Source organism: Zosterops lateralis (assembly GCF_965231275.1).
Source record: "Zosterops lateralis genome assembly, chromosome: 12".
In the NCBI taxonomy this organism is placed as follows: domain Eukaryota; kingdom Metazoa; phylum Chordata; class Aves; order Passeriformes; family Zosteropidae; genus Zosterops; species Zosterops lateralis.
The window spans coordinates 16,681,480-16,700,801 of NC_139772.1; the positions used below are offsets into that span (position 1 = coordinate 16,681,480).

At 41.9% G+C, this 19,322-nt stretch overlaps 1 protein-coding gene across 2 annotated transcripts in view; it reads left to right on the plus strand.

The window, feature by feature from the left end:
* Nucleotides 1–16,282, plus strand: part of ADAMTS18 (ADAM metallopeptidase with thrombospondin type 1 motif 18) — a 78,255-nt gene extending 61,973 nt beyond the window's left edge. For both annotated transcript variants that reach the window (XM_083870187.1, XM_083870186.1), the window contains exons 17-23: nucleotides 1,207–1,348; nucleotides 2,536–2,662; nucleotides 7,104–7,308; nucleotides 8,857–9,048; nucleotides 9,384–9,596; nucleotides 10,596–10,743; nucleotides 14,265–16,282. In XM_083870187.1, coding sequence (XP_083726313.1) covers nucleotides 1,207–1,348; nucleotides 2,536–2,662; nucleotides 7,104–7,308; nucleotides 8,857–9,048; nucleotides 9,384–9,596; nucleotides 10,596–10,743; nucleotides 14,265–14,380 — 1,143 coding nt within the window. In that variant the 3' untranslated portion in view covers nucleotides 14,381–16,282. The remainder of the gene's footprint in view (nucleotides 1–1,206; nucleotides 1,349–2,535; nucleotides 2,663–7,103; nucleotides 7,309–8,856; nucleotides 9,049–9,383; nucleotides 9,597–10,595; nucleotides 10,744–14,264) is intronic.
* The last annotated feature ends 3,040 nt before the right edge of the window (nucleotides 16,283–19,322 follow it).

The following is a 19,322-nucleotide window of genomic DNA, read 5'->3' on the forward strand; positions in this document are numbered from 1 at the left end:
CAATATAGTTCACCACTAAAATAGTACACCCTCGAGAGCTGGGCTCCCTGAGTTGAACGACAGAGATTGTTATTACAGTCAGTAATCATATTTTCTATAAATTTTCTAACACATTATGCTGAAATGGTGAATAACAGGTCTTTCCAATCCTTTTTTCCTTGTGTAGACACTCAAGGACAGGTTCTCTCCTGTAATGAAGCTTTATCAGCTTCAATCACATTGAGAAAAAATCCAGCTGAGGGTCTTACAAACAAAATTTATCACCAGTCTGCATAGAAAAGAGTTTTTTACAAGAAAAGAGTTTTTTACAAGAAAGAGACTTGTTTTATACCCTCAGCCTCAAGGACTGAGGAAGCCCTCTCCAGCCCCACTGCTTTGCCAAAGCTTCTGCCAGGAAAGCATTGGAGTCCTGCTTGGTGGACAAAGGTTTCCTCCTCACTGGATGTTGTATTTCAGTAAAACCTGACAAAGGGAAGCCCTGGTGAAACCATGGCTCAGGTCTGCTGCTCTGGCTGAGCAGAAAAGGGCTGTGGGGAAGGGACACAGCTGAATTGGAGGTAGAAAAACAAGTTAAATAACCATTATGTGTTCACATGGTGGTTGGTTGAATTGTGTTTGTTATGATTTAAAACCCTGTCCCTGATAAAGGCCTGAGTGCTCAGAAAGGCCTGGTTTTTGCAATAAGGCATCTCTGCTTTGCACTGCCCGGGGACCTGCATCACTACAGAGCCTCACCACAGCTAGAGGGATCAGCCTGGATTTGCTTTTACTAAAGAGAGGAGATGTGTCCCATGCCCAGATCCCAAATCCAGGCCCTGCAGTGGGCAGAGAGCAGCCCCTGGCTGGGGGATCCAGTGAGTGCAGGGACCTGGCTCAGGGCAGAGATTTTGGGCTGATGTTCCACTTCTGCTGAAGGCACTGCTGCCTCTCTGACTCAGTCACAGACCTGATTTTCATGAGGGGACTCTATTTCTGCACCCTCTCTTACAGACCTGCAGGTGTTGGTCCAGGCAATGCTTTGCTGTTTAGGAATTGATGGTCTTTCCTTTGGGTCTCCTGAAAATCCTCTCACAAGTGTGCTGTGTGTCCGTATATTTTGTGTGTATCTTGTTTAGTTCATCTTCCTTCATACTTACAGAATCCTTTTTTTTTACCTCCTCCCCACCTTTTAAAAAAAAAAAAAAAATCCCAAATATCCCTCTACAGATCCTGTTACAAGGCAAAAACCCTGGGATTTCTTGGGAATATACATTTGCCAAAAGCAGCATTGAAAACAAGACATCTGTCAGAAAACACAGCTACTCCTGGGTGACAGTGCAGTCTGAGTGCTCAGCGACCTGTGGTGGTGGTAGGTGACTTTCCCATTGCCAAGCCTCTTTTTTTTTTTTTTTTTTTTCTTTTTTTTTAAAAGCATCTCAAATCTTTTCAGCTGCCTTTAATCTTGCAAATATATATTGATACATACAGGGGGTTACACTGAACACCTGGTCCTTATTTTTTTATCTGATAACGTAGAACATAAAGGAAATAACTTTGTGGTGCCTTTGGAGTAAAAAATATTCATGCCAGTGAGTCAGTCTTTTTTATTTAGGTGAACCCATATGGGTATCATATCTTCCTGTTGAAGCAATATGGAAATTAGTTATGCACTTTGATTTCCTCTTTGCTTGCACAGACACCTGTTTGTTTTTATAAATCCTGCATGTTTTGTCAGTGAAAGTAAATCTGGGATGTAATAAAAGCAAAAAGCTGGCATGTGGGAAGTCTCTAATACCAAAGCATACAACTGGGCACTGAGGTAAATGCTCCTATATTGGCAAAAAGTTCAGGTGAAATTCAGGAATACCTTGCTGGTGCATTGTCAGCATCTCAATAAATGGTTTATGGAAGAAAGATCCACCAGGAGCACTGCAGCCATAAAATATGACAGCTGTATTTTCTTGCTTCCCTTTAAAAGATTGCAGCATGGATATAAAAATTATCAAAACAGTCTTGTTTCCAAATTTGATTCACTGTGCCCAGTGAACCATGTGTGAGGTGAATGATAGATCTCAGTTAAAAGACAAATCTATAAAATCACTGAAGGCATTTCAGTAATTGTCCTGCTGCTGACACTTGATTGAATCTAAGGTACAGGTACCTGCAGAACTCTGGGGTCTGTAGAGATTCACTGTAAAAAGTTTATAAAATGTTTATTTGTAGTTTTCAAGTGTGAGGAGGGCTCTAAGCAAGCACTGCTCGTGTCTGCAGGGAATTAGGATTTGAATAATTACCAATTTTTGTTGGGGGAACAGTCTGCAAATCTGTTGTTTAGAGCTAAAATGTTTTATCTGACTTCAGTGTTTTCTGTGCTACAGAGAAGGAAATCAATGTTAAAAACATGTTGCCGCATAAACCCATATTTTATTTAGTTCAAGTCAATGGATTTGCAGCAAAGATGAGTTTAGGATTGTTTAAATGAAATTGTTCCCTACTACTTTTTTCTCTTACATTTCAAATACAGGTTTATTGTATTGTATTCTAATTCTTCCACAGGACACATTACAGCAAAAGCGATTTGTTTGGAAGATCATCGTGCACGAGTCAACACCTCCTTTTGTGGCCCAAGGACGAAGCCTTTAACTGAAACAAAACTCTGCAACACAAATCCCTGCCCAGCCTAGTAAGTTCCCTGGGGTTTTGTGCCTGCTGGCTGTGCCCTCCTCTCAGGGGGATTGTTTGCCTGCTGGATGAACCCCCCCATGCCCTGTAAACAGGAACCAGGAATTGTTTAAGATGTTCTGCCCAAGGATCCCAGTGGGGTTTTGGGTCTGATGCCTAAAGCAAGGGCTCCTGAGGGCTCTGTCCCCGTGCAGGGGTGACACAGGGCAAATCCAGCTTTCTCAGAGGCTCCTTCTGCCACCTTTCCTCTTCTTGAATCACTAAGCCCATTTCCTGAGTGAAGTGCTACTCCCTGTGTGGAGGCTCGGCCCCATGACTCGCATTCCACATATTAGATTAGGTTAAAGGAGTCTTGTGGAGTGTAATTAGTGATTTTTGGACAAAATGTCCCACAGAGTATTGTGATGCCACAAAGCGGAGAATCTGAACCAAATGAGCTGTCATCAAAACTCTGGTGCCCACAAAAATATATATGAAAGTATTGCCTTTGTGAACAATCTTATTTTCTAAAAGATGTAAGAAAGGTGAGATGCAAAGGAAGACATTGACATATAGATAAGCACTTAGAACCCAGCTGGTCTAAATCAATTTAAAACCCAAGGGAGTTACACTGATTTATAGTAGCTGAAGTAGGGGTCCTTTGGAAAAAAAAGTTGTGTGCTCGTGTAATTAAACACAGTATTATGTGGCTTAGGATATAAATGGATAGATTAAAGGACACAGTGGCCATCCTTCTTCCTCTGGTTGTTTCACTTTTGGATTCCTGACTTTGCAACCTCAGCATTATTTTAATTTTATGTTGAAGATCAGAAAAGCTGTATTATGTTGGACAAGACATTTAAACCTTTGGAACAGGAGATTGTCTGAAGGAATATATTGAAAAAATTAAGAGTGTTTCAGTCAGTGGGAAGTAAATACCCTTGAAGATGCATTGAAGCAGAAGAAACAGAGGAAGGGTCCAGACCTGGCGTCATCTGCTGATTTTACTCTGGGGTGATAAAAGCAGCAGTAAAAGCAGTTGGCTAAGCCTGCTCCCATACTTCATAAAATATCCCATTTAATGATGTTTAATAGGAAGCATTCCTCATCCTCCCCAGTCTAGGAGAGGGTGGTGGGGCAAAGCAAAAAGATGCATATGTTCTGCAGTGGCTTTGGTTTTATTTAAAAATCCATACTTTGCAATATGTTGAACATACTGAAAAATAGTCCAGTAATAGTTTGGAATTTCCTGCAAATTTAAAGAGTACAGCAGAGTACACAAAACTCAAATGCCAAATTACACACTATGACCACAAAACGATAGAGATAAGGTTTAAATAATGGTACCTTGTGACATGAGAGCCCCATGTTACTGCTTCAGCACTTTCTTTAGATTGCCTTTAGCCGCATGATTTTCTCAATACCAATTTTAAGTAATTTTTTCATGTGCAACTTATCTTCTGCCAGGACTATTTTTATCCAGTGAACACAGAAATTTATTGTCTGTGGTGTCTCCAGGAGTCTGTCTAAGCTCTTTCTGCTTACCTTTGTTTTGATGTGGCATCGTTATGCTATAAAGCTCCACCCAAATCAGATTTATTTATATTGACCACACACAAAATTTCTATTTCTGATAACCTGAGATCCTGATGTATTTTGAACATCCACTGATATATATTTACTGTGAAAATGCTGAACATCCACTTTGACACACAATGCAATGTTTTCATACACAGCTTTTCTATGATTTACTACTTTAGAACAAAAATAATGAGTTGAACCCTAAAAAGAGTACAGAAAGAAAGATGTAAAAGCCCCAAGCACCTCTAGGGAAAAATAGTTCAACTCACTAATTAATTAGTCATAAAATCCTTAGGATATATTAATGCATGGAGGATCTGCATGTAGGACCATGCCTTAAATTAACAGGTTGCCATTCAGCTGAGTGAAACTCTGCCAGGATATCTCTGCTGAAGAATCTGCCCAGAAACTCACAGCATGTAATATTTCCCATAAACCCAAGACTGCCAACAGAAAAAAAAAAGAAAGAAAAAAAAAAAAGAAAGAAAAAAGAAAGAAAGAAAGAAAGTAGGATTAATAAATACCATGGAGGAAACAAAAGAATGTTTAATAGCCAGCAAATAAAGCAAACCCAAATACACCAGGCAGAACAGAACAGGCAGGGGAAGGAGGTGGCAGATGAGACAAAAGTGTGTCAATTTGGGGACATAAAAGAGCCTCCAGACTTGTAAAGGTCAGTGAGGAATAATTGCTGCATAAGAACAAAGGCTGATTAGTCTGACTGGGACCAAACTACTGTCCCACACAGAAAGGCACCAGCACTGCACACTGCTGTTGTTGGATTTCAGACCTGCCAAATCTGGTCATAATTATTTAGTTACTTGAACTAATGAAAGATACTCTTGGATCACAGCCCAGATAATCTTGGAAAATGGAAGTTTACTAGAGGACATTAAAGTAGGTTTACTGCCCTCTCCTCTGTGAAGAGGGGAACTTTCTGGGCAGTTATGATGATTAAACTCTTAAAATGAAGACTTTTGGTCACTATGGACTAAGACCCTTTTCCCAGAACTTTGTAGTTCAATGGCCCAAATATTTATAAATCAGACGAAAAGGAAACTTCTGACGTCTTCTGGAATTACATAACGACTGACTTTTCACATTAATATTTCTTTGTCCTTAAATTAGTGCCTTTTACATTTCTCACTACTTTTGGCAGTTCCTGAAGTTGCTAGACACTGAGAGCTGGGATTTCTTGTATTCTCAAAGACATTTTTCTAAACCAAGCTCTGTATGAATTTTTTACAAATTAAAATTAGCTTTGTTTTCAGGCAGCTGTGAATAGACAGGCAATTGGGATGCTGTGCATCTTTCACATAGGGTGAAAAAAGCTTTCTTGTCATTAAAACTGCATGGAAGCAGCTATTCCAGTGGTCACAGGATTGATGCTGTGAGAAACTGTGGAAGCAGGATAGGCCAAGTGGTCAGATGTGAGACAAGAACCTTTTCCATTACATAAATTACTAAAAAATTGTCAAACTGTTTACAAATCTTCAGTTTAATTTCATTACTGGGTCTTTGAATCAGAGTTCTGAATGAGTAACCATTTAGTCATTCATAATTTCTTCTGCTTTTTCATTTCTGTTCTCCTATCTGGCTGTAATTATAGTCTTACATTGGAAGCCTTCAAGGACAAAGACACTTGGTTGCATGTTGCAAAGTGTCCCACAAGGCCTGGGGACCCACTCAGAGCTTCAAGAATAGAAATGCCAGCAGCTCCTGGCATTTGAAGACTGAACTTAGCCCAAGCAATTGGCAATAACCCCTCAGACTTTGTGTCACTTGAGGGACGTGACGTGTAAACTGCAGCGTCCCTGTGCCTGAGCACACATTGCCCAACAGCTTGTGCTGGTTAAATTGCCTCTGTTTTATTTAGATTCTGCATCAACTGTCTGCCAGATTTATTAGTCTGAGGATATGTAAATCATTGAGTCAGGGAATCATAAAGTCACAGCATGCTTTGGGTTGGGAGGGACCTTAAAGCTCATCTCATCCCACCCCAGCCATGGGCAGGGACACCTCCCACTGTCCCAGGCTGCTCCAAGCCCCAATGTCCAACCTGGCCTTGGGCACTGCCAGGGATCCAGGGGCAGCCACAGCTTCTCTGGGCACCCTGTGCCTCCCCCACCCTCACAGGGAGCAATTCCCTCCGTTATATTTAATCTAAACCTGCCCTCCTTCAGCCCCCCTTTTCCTTGTGCATTCCCTTGTGAAAAGTCCATCTACAGCTCTATTCCAGGCTTCCCTCAGGTACTGGAAGGCTGCACTTAGATCACCCTGGAGCCTTTGTTTTTCCAGGCTGAACAGCCCTAACTCTCTCAGCCTTTTAGAGGCTTTTCATTTCCTCAAGACACCAGTGACAGGACTGCTGCTTTTAGCAGTCAAGTTCTTTTTGATGAATCAGGGCAAGTAGGGTCTGACCGAAATGCCAACATTTGTCACCCTGTATGAGTGGAGTGTATCTGGCACAAACGCAGTCAGTACCTACTTGGCTAAATTCTATCTTACCTAATTATATCTGCTGATTACATCTTCTAAATACTCTACCAATCTCAGTGGAAGCATCTCTTTCAGTCCCTGTGGAGTTCCAGATTCCAGGTCAGATTCATAGGTAAGCTGGTTCTAGTGGATAAAAGCTATAAATAAACAATACTTGTTTTTCTAGTTGAGCGACTTATATTTCATCCCTAGCAGAAAGTTCCATGCTTTGAAAACAGATTATATAACTGCAGCTTTTTTGATTCTTGAACAGATATACCAGTACACCAGGAGATAAGCTGAGCAGGATCCTTGGATAGTTCACATTTGATAGGTGGCTGGTTTTACTGATTATCTAAAACTAATTGCACTCCTGTGTTCTAATACACATTTCCTCCTTTCAGCTGGTCAGCAGGGGAATGGAGTACATGCAGCAAGTCTTGTGGAGGGGGACAGCAAACTCGTCTCATCCAGTGTGTCCAGAAAAAAGCTTTCCAAAGGGAGGAGGTGGTGGCCCATTCCCTGTGTCCTGTCAGCACTCCAGCACAGGTGCAGGTGTGCAGTAGCCAGGACTGCCCACCTGAATGGAGCCCTGGCCCGTGGTCTCAGGTAATTTGGAGAAAATTGTTTTTGTCTGCTGGCATAAGGAAAATACTGCAAAAAATTCTCCTGGAAAAGAAGAACAGTGCAAACTTTGTGGAGATCAGTGCTTTGCAAGTGGATTTTTTCTTGAAGATAATATGTAAGCCATGTTTGTATAAACAGGTAAACTAAATGTGCATTATTACCAGCCTTCAGAAGAGCTGGGACATGAGGGGTTGCCAGAACTGGGCACGTGGTGTTCTTTTAGGTACATTCAAACAGATGGATAATTCTTTCTGGATTCACAATTTAATGCTCTATGAATTCTTCAGACCAACAACCCTCTATGAAATTACTTCCCAAGCAGCTCAAAGGGACCCACAGAGATGACAGAATCACAGAATTATGGAATGGTTTAGGTTGGAAGGGGCCTTAAAGCCCAACCAGTGCCACCCCTGCCATGGGCAGGGACACTTCCCACTGTCCCAGGCTGCTCCAAGCCCCAATGTCCAACCTGGCCTTGGGCACTGCCAGGGATCCAGGGGCAGCCACAGCTTCTCTGGGCACCCTGTGCTAGGGCCTGCCCACCCTGCAAGGGAACAATTCATACATAACAATTCATACATAACAATAACATCTAATCTAAACCCAGCCTCTCTGCACAAATCAGGGTTGTTTTAAATGAAAAGATTTTCTTTGCTTGGGGGAGGATTAAACCCACAGATTTTCAGCATGCAGATATTTCTGTTACATCCTCAGCACAACGGTGCTTTCATGAAATCTTTTAAAAACATTTGTAATTTGATACACGGAGTGATTCTGCCTTGGAACATGCCCCATAATTATTAGTAGAAAGAGCAGTTAGGAGAGGATGCAAACAGGTAGGAAGCTGGCAGCATTATTTCAAGGCTCTTTGCTTCATTTCATCACAAATGGCTCATTCAGGCATTTTGTTGTAAGGCAGTGCAAACCACAGCATGCCTGTTCCACTGAACCATGGCTCAGCAATGCATATTTATTCTGGTGACTCGTCCCAAGCTGCAGTTGGCAAGTGAAATGTCTCCTTAACCATTGTCTGTATCAGATTCTGTCTCCTGGCAAGATTCCTTTGGTGAAGGAGTTATGTATCCATTCCCTGGGCAGTTTCCTCTGCCTCCATCTCATCCCTCTAGGCCAAGGTGAGGACAAAATGACAAATAGCTGAGAGCATCTTGCCATGGGAGATTCTGTGATGGGAGCTTTCAGCTGTGCTGAGGAGGGAAAAAAAGCATTTTGCTCACAAAAGCATTTTGCTTACAAGTCCAACTTACCTCATCTACGAAAAAGATGTTACTTGTCTGTTCTACATGGGGGCTGAGAGAGTTCACAGCTTACATTAAGAAAGCACAGGACAATGTTTTAGAAGTGACATACAGATGTTACTGTTACTTATTTACCAATAGAATTTCAAGTTTACTTACATCACAATGGCAGCTGTACAGCACATTAGCCATGCTTTCTGTGCTCTGCTGGAAAATGCAAATAATGCCAATTTTCATTTCCTTCAGTTCAAAGAAGTGTTTCTTTCCATCACAGTGCTCCAAGACTTGTGGGAGAGGTATTAAGAAACGGGATGTCTACTGCAAGAGTACTGGTTCTCCCAAGGTGAAAATCCTGCCTGAAAGCATGTGCAGCACAGACTCCAAGCCTGAGTCCCAGCAGACCTGTGTGCTTGGACGCTGCCCCAAAAACGACCGGCTCCAGTGGGTCATTTCTTCCTGGAGTGAGGTAAAGTGGTGCACTTTCATGGCTCACTGCCTGCCCTGGCTGCTCTTGGGACACGCACAAACCACGGGGAGGAAAGAGAGCTGAGCTCTTGTTTGGAAATCAGGTATTCTAGGTGAGATGCTGTAAACCCCAGATGTGGATAGATGTACCCCAGTGTCTTTGTTAATCACTGCCTGAGGTTCACATTTCAGTTTGCACCTTATGGAGCATGGGCTTTATGGGATTAGTTCTGTCATGCTTTTATAATGCAGGGTTTGGGGTGTCTGACACATCACCCCTTCCCCTTTACCTGCACCTGTTTGTGAGGCTGCAGCAGCTGTGCTTTTCCTCTGCAGTGCTCAGCCTCCTGCGGGCCCGGCCTGCGGCAGCGAGAGCTCAAATGTGGTGAGAAGAGCATCCATGGGAAGCTGCTCACCTTCCCTCAGAGGAGATGCAGGAACATCAAGAAACCAAACACCAACCTGGAGGAAGCTTGCAACAAGGGGGCCTGTCCATCTCAGACTCTGTACAGCATGGTGTCTGGCTGGTATTCCTCGCCCTGGCAGCAGGTAGGAATGGGAACTCAGAGGTGGTGTGGCACACAGGAGCTGCCTCCAGTGCTATCAGGGCCCAGGTGCCTCCTGCACGGGGCCATTCCCTAAGGACCACACCACTCAGCCACTGAGATGGGATGCAGCTGGTCCACATCCATCACTTGCTTCAGTGCAGCTCAGTTCTTTGTCCTGAAACTGAAGAATGTCACCTAAAAATGTTATTCGTGCTTGAGAGGCACTACATTCCACACTCATTTTCCAACACTTTCTTCTCAGTCTTCTTCAAAGTGCACTGTGGTTGAACTACTACATATCTCTGTGCACAATGTATTTGAGCATCTGCACAGATTGCCTGGAATTCCCTAAATACTATGATTAATTGTGGGATCAGTCTGTATTTGTTCCTACATTCTTGCAAACAAGCTTCTGTATTTCTGGAACTTATCTACTTTATGAATCATATATCAATGAGACACACACTCATTTAAAAATATTTACATGAAACAATGTATGCCTGACAATTGCAATCAGATGAAAATGATCACATTTATCTTAAAGACAACTTTTCATGAAACACATAAAAGTAAAAGGCTTATTAATTTTAAAATACTTCATAGCTCTTCCTGCAAACTCATAGTGGTTTTCCCCAGATACTGCCGTAATTATGGTTCTGTTGGGAGTTTTATCTGTGTTCAGGCAGTAGGGTTGGGCCCAGAGGCTTAGAGATCAAAAGAAATCCATGCAGACAATCAGAAACAGGTTTCTAAAATGTTCAGTTTCTGTCTCAATGCCTAAGTAAGGAACCAGATTTTCAGCTGAGTCCTTAAATAACCAAAAGACTCAGAGGTCTTTGAAAAGTTGGTCCTGATGGGGATTGGTGAACAGCAGCACACCTGATCCTGACCTCTCTTGCTTTGAAACTCTCATCCAAGGCCCTGGGAAGCTCTCCCTTTGGCTTTTGGAGGCTCTGGGAGTCCGTGCAGTGACACAAGGTTTTGTTCTCCCTCTGCTCAGTGCACGGTGACCTGTGGTGGGGGAGTGCAGACCCGGAGCGTGCAGTGCCTGCGCCAGGGCAGATCAGCTGCTGGCTGCCTGCCCCAGCAGAAACCAGCTGTCCTGAGAGCCTGCAACACCAACTTCTGCCCAGTCCCTGTGAAAAGAGGTAAAGCTCAGCTCCAGATGCTGCAGCAGGCTTGTGGCTTAGAGTTCTATACCCAGCAAATGTCGCCTTTTCGCTACACCACTGATCTGGCCTGTTCCTTTATAAATGTTTTTTTCTTCAGACTTCCAGATTTACAGTAACTCCCTGATATTAACAGCATCTCTTCTTCACCAAGTGAGCCCTCCTAAAGTAGACTTGGGAGTAGAACTGCCGCTGGAGATTTTAAAAACAGGCCTATGTTAAAAGAAGTATGTGAAAAAGTCGTGCTGTTTGGTTCCGAACTGCACCTCTACACTCTCTTGTTGAAAAACACAAGCATTCTATGCTGGTGCTGCTTTTGATGAATAATAGCAACTTTGGAACTAAGCAATAAGAACTTGCCATATACTTTTAGTCTTCCAAACTGCACCCAGCTCCTGGGATTCCAAAACTACTTTCCTAGAATGTCCTTCTTACTGTTTCTGACCAGTGCATGACATGCAGTCAGGGAACATAAAATTAGGGTCTGTCTCCACTTTCATGTCCACTCTATCTCTCCACATCTTCGGTGTGAGAAGGGAGGGGAGAGCAAGAGTTTTGTGCCACATGGAATGTTAGAAGGGGAAGTCTTTCAGCAGCAGCACAGACAGAGAGCAGTGCATTATCCTGTTCCAGAGATTTACTTATAGGGTGGTTACTGGTTGTGACTCCTTCCTAACTGCATGAAAAAAGCTCATGGAGATCCATGTTTGTCCCACATAATCTGGTTATCTAGGCATGCTAAAGCACTTTAAACAGTGACTTTCAAAATACTGCACATTAATTGACTTGCTACCTTTTTAAAAACTGGGAGCTGAAAGCAGCCTCTATAAAACCTAGGCTGGATTGCATGAGGAAGGTGGTAATGGAGCTGGGAGCAGAGGTCAAGCTCTGGCCCTGCATCTTGTAAACTGACATTAGCCAACCACCCCCACGTCTGCCCCAATTCCTGGCATTCCCTGTGCACCCAGTGAGATCCTAACAGACCATTCTGCTGCATCAGCTCGAGACATGCAGGGTATCAACCTCATCTATCAGGGGACCTGAATCCAAACACGGACATGGAGATGAAATGGTCCTAAAAGGGATAAGTAAATAGTTCTGCTGTTTTTATCAGTAAATGTTCCTAACACTTCAAATTAACATTCCTAAAAGGTTCTGCTGTACTTCAGAGTTTCTGTATAACTTCTTTTTCTGTTAGGATATAGCAAGGACTTTTCTTTCACCCCTGTTTTCCCCTGCTATATTTCATGGCTGAAGTACTGTCTGTTATTAATTTTGGCCTTGGCCTGTTTCTCTCTCTCCTCACATCTGCAGGAGCCCTTTCCCCTTTATTATACCTGGGTCGTCAGGCTCTAGAGATCAATTATCTCCTCGCTGCTCTCTAACTTTCTGTCTAAAGCAGCAAAAAGAGAGGAAACCAGCTGTGCTGGAATCACATTGAAGCAAATCAGTCTCTATTATCAGCCATGCAGCTCCAGCTCAGTGATCACAGGCAAGAAATTAATGTTGCAGGGAGAGTTTGCACACTTTCCTAGACAAACTGGGTCATTTCCATCCCTCTCTAGATGCAGTTACGGTCACTGTAACTCGTAATAAATCCAGCTGCTTCAAATGAATGGAAATCTAAACAACTTATAAATACTTGGGTAAATAGAAATAAGGACCTGACTGCCTGATCTCTGTCCCCTGAATTTTGTGTGTCTCTTTGTGTTCCTTCCAATAGCCCAATTTCAGCCATACCTCTGCAATATTAGCATGGCCCTCTGATCTTCAAAGGGGGCATAAAGATTTATTAACATGGCTTTCTTAGTGCTTATATATTTTTTTTAAACAGTAATTTTTTCATTTTAATTTGCCCTTTCATGGCAGGAGAGCTCCTTCCCACCTTCATCAGAACAGGTTCTCTTCCTTTGTGTGGTGTGTGCTTTTCATCTCTTGTCTGCCTTGGGTCCTCCCAAATTCTGTCTCGTGGCAGGTGAAGGAATGGGAAGGCTGGTGCTGATCTCCCAGCTGGATCCCTCCTGACACTCCATGCAGAACAGAGGGGCAGTGCTGTGGAGTGGGAAGGCTGCATTCACTCCTGAGCTCCCCAGTTCCTGTTCAAGAACAGTATTGTCTTTCCATACCATTAGATTTTCAAGACAAGCTCATGTTTTTAAAACCTGAGGAAAAAAATGGCATATTTAAAAAGAATTATTATTATTAAATTATTTTATTTTTCATTCAAATAAATTTGAGAGTCATAAAGGCATAAAAAAATCCCCTTTGCCATCATATGAAAGGGAATAAAAAAGAGCAGTGGTGATTAAACCAAAGAAGTTGCTATAGAGAGATGGAGATGCCTCCTGGCCCAGGGAACACGCAGAAGTTGTCTGTGCTCTGTGAGGGAGCATTTATGTGCTGTGACTCAGTAACTGATCTGAGAATGCAGACAGTGGTGGCTAGATTTTTGTTCAGTCTCCTTGTAAATTCCTTTTATTGGCCATGTAAACAGTAGTTCTGAGAGTTGAACGAAATCTTTTCCCATGCTCGCAGGAGATTTCAGTTTAGCTATAAATTTTGCTAAACTCCATTGAGTCTTACTGCTCTCTCAGACATGGTGAATTTGTTTATAAATCACCCATATGGATCATCACTCTCCTCTTTTAAAGAAACATAAAGCATCCGCTGAAAAACTGGAGAGATAAGTTTTTAAAGCAATGGAGCTGTGTGTATAAATGATATCTGTACATAAGTTGAAGAGTAATGGGATTTTAATTGAAAAATATAATTTGGCTTATTTGTAGTTAAAAGCTGGGCTTTTCAGAACTAGCCATGGTTAGCAAATCTCTTCTCCCTTGCAGTTAATTAAGATTTTGCCAACGTGACATAGTCAAAGTCCTAAAAGCCAGACTCATGACACCTAACTAAAGTGTCTGAGACAAGAGATTTCTGAGGTTCCCTGCAGAGTGGAAGGCAGAGAAAGAAGTCCAGAACGTGCTGGAATGCAAGCACAGAGCAGAGCACTTTGTGCAGGGCCCAGGCATTCTGAATTCCGTGGGGTCTGTGTGCAGGTAAACTCCTCGTGATGATGATGGCAACCAGAAACTGGTATCAAATATGGAGTAGGTTCATTTGTATGAGTACCTGGCTTTGGAACAACAGTTGTAATCGAGATGTAAATGCAGATGGCTTTTTTTATCCTCTCGTGGAACTTCCTCTTGTCTTCCTGAGCTACAAAGTGTACTCCAAATTTTTTAATTCCTTTGGCTTTTGACTCCCCCTATAATATTAGCTGTATCTCAAGCAGGTTAACAAATCTCTTAACAAAAATTTAATGGCTCTTAAAATAAAGCAAGAAACTAGTATTTTTTGAGATGAAAGCTCATTCATGTTTCCTCTCCTTTGAATTGAGTAACCCATCATGTTTCTATATTACTGAAAGCATACAAGGGTGTGGGACTATTTCCTGACTTGCTATAACACAGTCTTACCATATTGCTTGGGTTTCTTTCCTTCAGATGATCCTTCTTGTGTGGATTTCTTCACTTGGTGTCATCTGGTGCCCCAGCACGGTGTCTGTAACCACAAATTTTATGGCAAGCAATGTTGTAAATCATGTACGAAGAAGAACTGATAGCAGTGTGTTATCTGAACCCTTCAGTGACAGGATTCTCTTCTTCAATTTATGTTGGAATTATCTCTGCTTTGAGGCAAGACATGGTGCCATGTAAACCACTGATGGAAGAGACATTTTTCTAAGGGAATGTCTGAGGTACAGTAATTGTTGGATATATGTTGAAAAAGGAATGTTTCTTTCTTATTTTTTCTTAATTTGCTGACCTCACTAAAGCACAGGGTACTATGGATCATCACTTGAACACTGAGACTCGAGGAGAAGTTCTTCTTTCTTTAAAGGTGTCATTTTGCACTGTCACATGTTACAAGGAAGAAATTAAGGCAAGGTAGCCTTTTCTGGCTGATTTACCAGAATTCAGAGCAGGAGAGTGTGGGAGCTGCAGGAGGAAAGCTGCAGCGTGGCAGCAGGACAGAGCACACCATCAGAAGTGTGTCCTTTCCTATTTCTTGTGACTGTTGTCCCAGGGTGAGGAAGATGTTTGCTGCCCCAGAGGAACATCCAACATCCGTGGGTGAGGGCTGGAGAAGGCAGTGTGGCCACCAGAAGTAAATAGTGCACTACAAAGATTTTATGGTGCTTCTCTACCAGACTTGCTGCTGGAAAAGCAAGTTGTGCATCATGCTAATGTTTTTTATAATTTTTGAAGAGTTCATTTTCTGCTTCGTGTAGAAACTCAGAGGTGGTTGACTAGTAACTTGAAATGTATTCCTAGAAATATGCAGCGTTAGAATATTTGGACTTTTAATATTGCTGTGTTACAAGTAAAATAGAATTTCATATTTCAACTAACTCAAGGAACTCGGATTGATTGAGCTCAATGGTTATGATTTCAACTTTCTAAGCTCATTAGATATGTAATTTTAAAATTTAAACTTGATATTTTTAAGTAGTTTTGTTTCAGAAGCTAGATTGTTTGAATGCCAAGATACTGAAGAATGTCTTCCTTTTAATCTCAAATCTCTTTGCAAATTTTGATTCATCCATTACCCAAAGGAAATAACAAGAATATTACACTCCATTAATTCATGCTGAGCTTCTCTAAACAATTATTTATTCACATAACACACAAAAAAAAGGATGAAAAGATAAGTGGATTATTTACTCTTACCAAATAAAAGTCAATTCTATTTTTATACACTCTCCTAATACTTGTATTTAGTTCAGAATCCACCAGCAAACAGAAGAATTGTAAGCATGCTGATATTTGTGGCTGTTCAGTATCAAGATGTTTGATGGCACCATGTATCAAATGGTGCCATTCGGAAGGTTTCTGCATAAAAAACCCCAAAATATTTGCCAAACCCATTCCGAGACAGAGCTGAGTCCTACTGTAATTTTCTGGGGAGTGCCTATGAGGGACATATTTATCTAATTCCACCCAATCCCACAACTTTGTTTGATGAATGTAGTTCAGTTTGAGTGTTTTCTTAAAGTATGGTTTCAGTGTAGGATTAGCCAGCTCAGCACTAATGCCAGACAGTGGTCACTTAAAATTAGCAGTTCCTTCTGAAGCAATTTAAATTAAAACCATGTATTCTTTAGGAAATGATTGGAAACGTATCTCAACCTACACTGCTCTGTCTTGATATTGGACATTGTGTAATTATAACCTTTTTTCTAGGAAAACTACAAGGGTTGTTTTTGTTTTGTTTTTATAATTGTGTCCTTTTTATTATTTGATGTAAAATAATTAATTTATTAATGCATAGCTTTTCCTTTATATTTCTTTGCTCACTTCCTTAAGTGAGAACTGAGGAAAGAAGATGGTAGTGTCACAAAGTATGAATTATGGTGTAAAAAAAGCAAAAACTATAAGTGTAATATTTAATTATTTTATAAGCTTTGTAATAAAATACTCTAACTGTTTCATTATATTTGGAATTGTAAAATTCATGAATAAAATATGGAGATTGTAAGTAAATATCGAGTGCTGTAAGTGCTGTGTGCATTCCCCTACATGTTTTTTGGTTGTCCCATAAGAAGGTTATGCTGTTTCTCTGCTGCTGTGTAATTGGAAAATTGGATCCAAAAAGGCAGAAAGGGCAAAAAATCCCTGGTTTTATTTGCATGACAATATGAAAGGTAGAATAAACACAACAATACATGTGCAAGACAAACATGAGCTTTCGCTGCTCTCAGCAAAGACAGTGGGAACTTGTGTATCCCAGAAGCAGCAGGAGTCTTCTCTGTCTTTATCTGCAAGGTGGTGTTGGAGATAAGGAGCTTCACTCAACCCAGCAGGAGGTTCTACAGCCTCTCCCTTCTGCCTGGGGATACTCGGTTCTTCTAAAACTGGCTAAGAGCCTTCCAAGCCAACCCCTAGGAGGGAGGGTAAACATTTCACTGATCATTTCAGATATATTCTCCAACACATATTGGTGCTTTTTCCTTCAGTCACAGTCACTCAGTGCTCTCACAAGAGCCAGATATCCACAGGGCTGTTGATAGAAATAGTGAGATGCCTCTGACACACGGTGCAATCCAGTAAGCAATAACAGATCAGTCTGCTCCTGAAGGACTCCCAGCAAGAGCTCTTTGGAACGGGATTTGGACTAGTGATTTAAATAATTAATATGCCCACACAGGAATTCAGACTATAAACTGCTTAGTGTTTGGGGCTAGAATTTTGGAATTGAAATGAACCGATGGTTGTCAGTGAATTACAGGGTTGGAGGGGGATGTTGAAAGAGGAAATATTTCATAAAGATGTGCTATTGTGTGCTTGGATCCCCCCCAAGTCCACAACTGTTTTATTGCTGAGCCCTTACAACGGTATTTGGTACACAAAGCTTGGCATATCTCTGGGAGTGTGTTGCTGCAAGGCTCACTTTATAAAGCAGAATGGGCTCTTTTCACAAAGGAATAGCTCCATTTCCGCCGCTCAGATTTCATCACTCAGGTAAAGGATGCATCTGCCCAAAGCTTAAACAGATATTTAATGAATAGCTTGATTGTGTAAATCAAACTCAACTCTCTCAGATGCCCAGAAGACATGAAATGCTGGAGACAGATGAATGTTTCACTGCATGTGGTTTTATGGTAACCTGATCCATATCCCGTATTTCCTTTATTTTTCAGCAAATCCTTTTCAAAACATCAAGCAAATAAATTATTATTTCTATTGCAATCGAAGTGCAGCCTAACAGAGTCACTGGGATGTCATTGTGTTCGGGGTTGTGTACGCAGGTCATGAGGGGCTCATAGTCCTGAGTGTGCAACAAGAAACCAGGGAAAAGATCCCATTATTGGGGCGCTCATGGTGATTAGGAGAAAAAAAATGCTGCTAGTGGCTCACTGTGTGGAGAGTGCAGGACATCTCCAGGGCAGCTCTGTACAGGTGAGATCTGAAGGAGAACGCTGAGGAACTTTATTCTGACTCTGCTTTGAAAGCAAAAACGAGAAGTGCTCAGTGCTGAGTCCCAACCAAGGTAGGGACTGTGCCAAGAGGAGGGAAACCCATGTGGATTGCTCACCTGCTGGTTACTGGGGACTGAGAAGTGAGGATTTGGCAAAACGGTAAGCCTCCTCCTTATCAAAGAAAGTCCTGACATAAGGAGATAAAATTTCCAGGAGATGCTTTAAATCCCTCCCCTGGCACTACTATGAACATCAGCCAGATCAAGCTGTCCTCCCTGCCTGCTTCCTGCACACTGTGGGGATTCTTCATCCCCTGCTCCTCAGGACAAACCCAGGGCTGGGCTGGGCTGGGATGTGTCCTTGGATCCAGATCACACTCTGGAGTCCTTCACCTTGAGCTCCCCAGGAGCACAGTCAGTGGCAGAGGAGCAGTGGGCCTGACCTGACCCTCTGCCCTGCAAAGGGCTCTGATGCAGGAGGTTGTGAACAGCCTCATAGTGCCCAGGGGAAGCCACAGTCTCTGCCTGGGGCATAGGGAATTAGGAACACATCCTGGCCTTCCAGCAGCCAGCACACACCAGGAAGGGCTAAGGGAAGGGGAGCCAACATCTGCCAGCTGGGCTGAGCCAGAGACAAAATCTGAATTCCTCAATTCACAATATAATGTAGTATCATCAAAAGCAGTTTCCTTTATGTTCCCTGAAGAAAAACATCTATTACTGGGCCTATGCTTCAAGCTACTAAATATTTTATGTACTTTCTGTTCAGAAATAAGAATTATTCAGTCACGAACAGAATCTGTTTTAATTTCTGCCAATGGAGGCAGGAACCTTCAGCTAAGTTCTAACTTCCAGGCTTACTTTGTAAGCATTAAATCAAGCTGTTGTCACCATACATGTCAGCTTCATCACTGCTGTGTGCCTACTGCAAATAATGACAGATCTTTGGTATCCCTTGGGCTGCCAAACATTAATTCTTTATGTTCTGTTGTGATAATGTTCACTAATCCTTCATTAATAACATTGCAAAGCTGACAAAAAAAAGCTCATTCAAGAGGACTATGAATGGGTTTTTATGGGAAATGTTTATTTGTGAAGCTCTTACCTGTGGAAACCAAAGAGATTTTGGAGAAAAGCATACACAAGAATTTTTTTGGATCTTCTTTGGGACCTTCTCAAATCAGCACAAAATCTGAATTTGGTCTGTCTGATAGGACAAACTGAAGGGATCCTCCCCAAAGCAGGAGTGCCCTACTAACACTCTGCTTCCATGGAAATGATGGTCCTCTACTGTCTCTAGATTAGTTGAAGAGAGTCAGGATATCTATTAAAGGAATTTTCACTTTCAAAGACTTTAAGTGTACAGCTCTCTCCACTGATATTTTAAGTGGATCAGAACATTTCACTCTTAGAGAGATAATGCCTGTCAGCAAAAAGCTCATCAGCTCATAAATACTTTTTATTTTGTAAAAATAAACTGCACATGCCAAGTTGCTGAGAACTTCCATGAGTCTGGGCTTTGCTGGTGTATGGGCAAAAATCAACCAACACACACAATAACAGGGTGTAAGCACAGCCCTCTC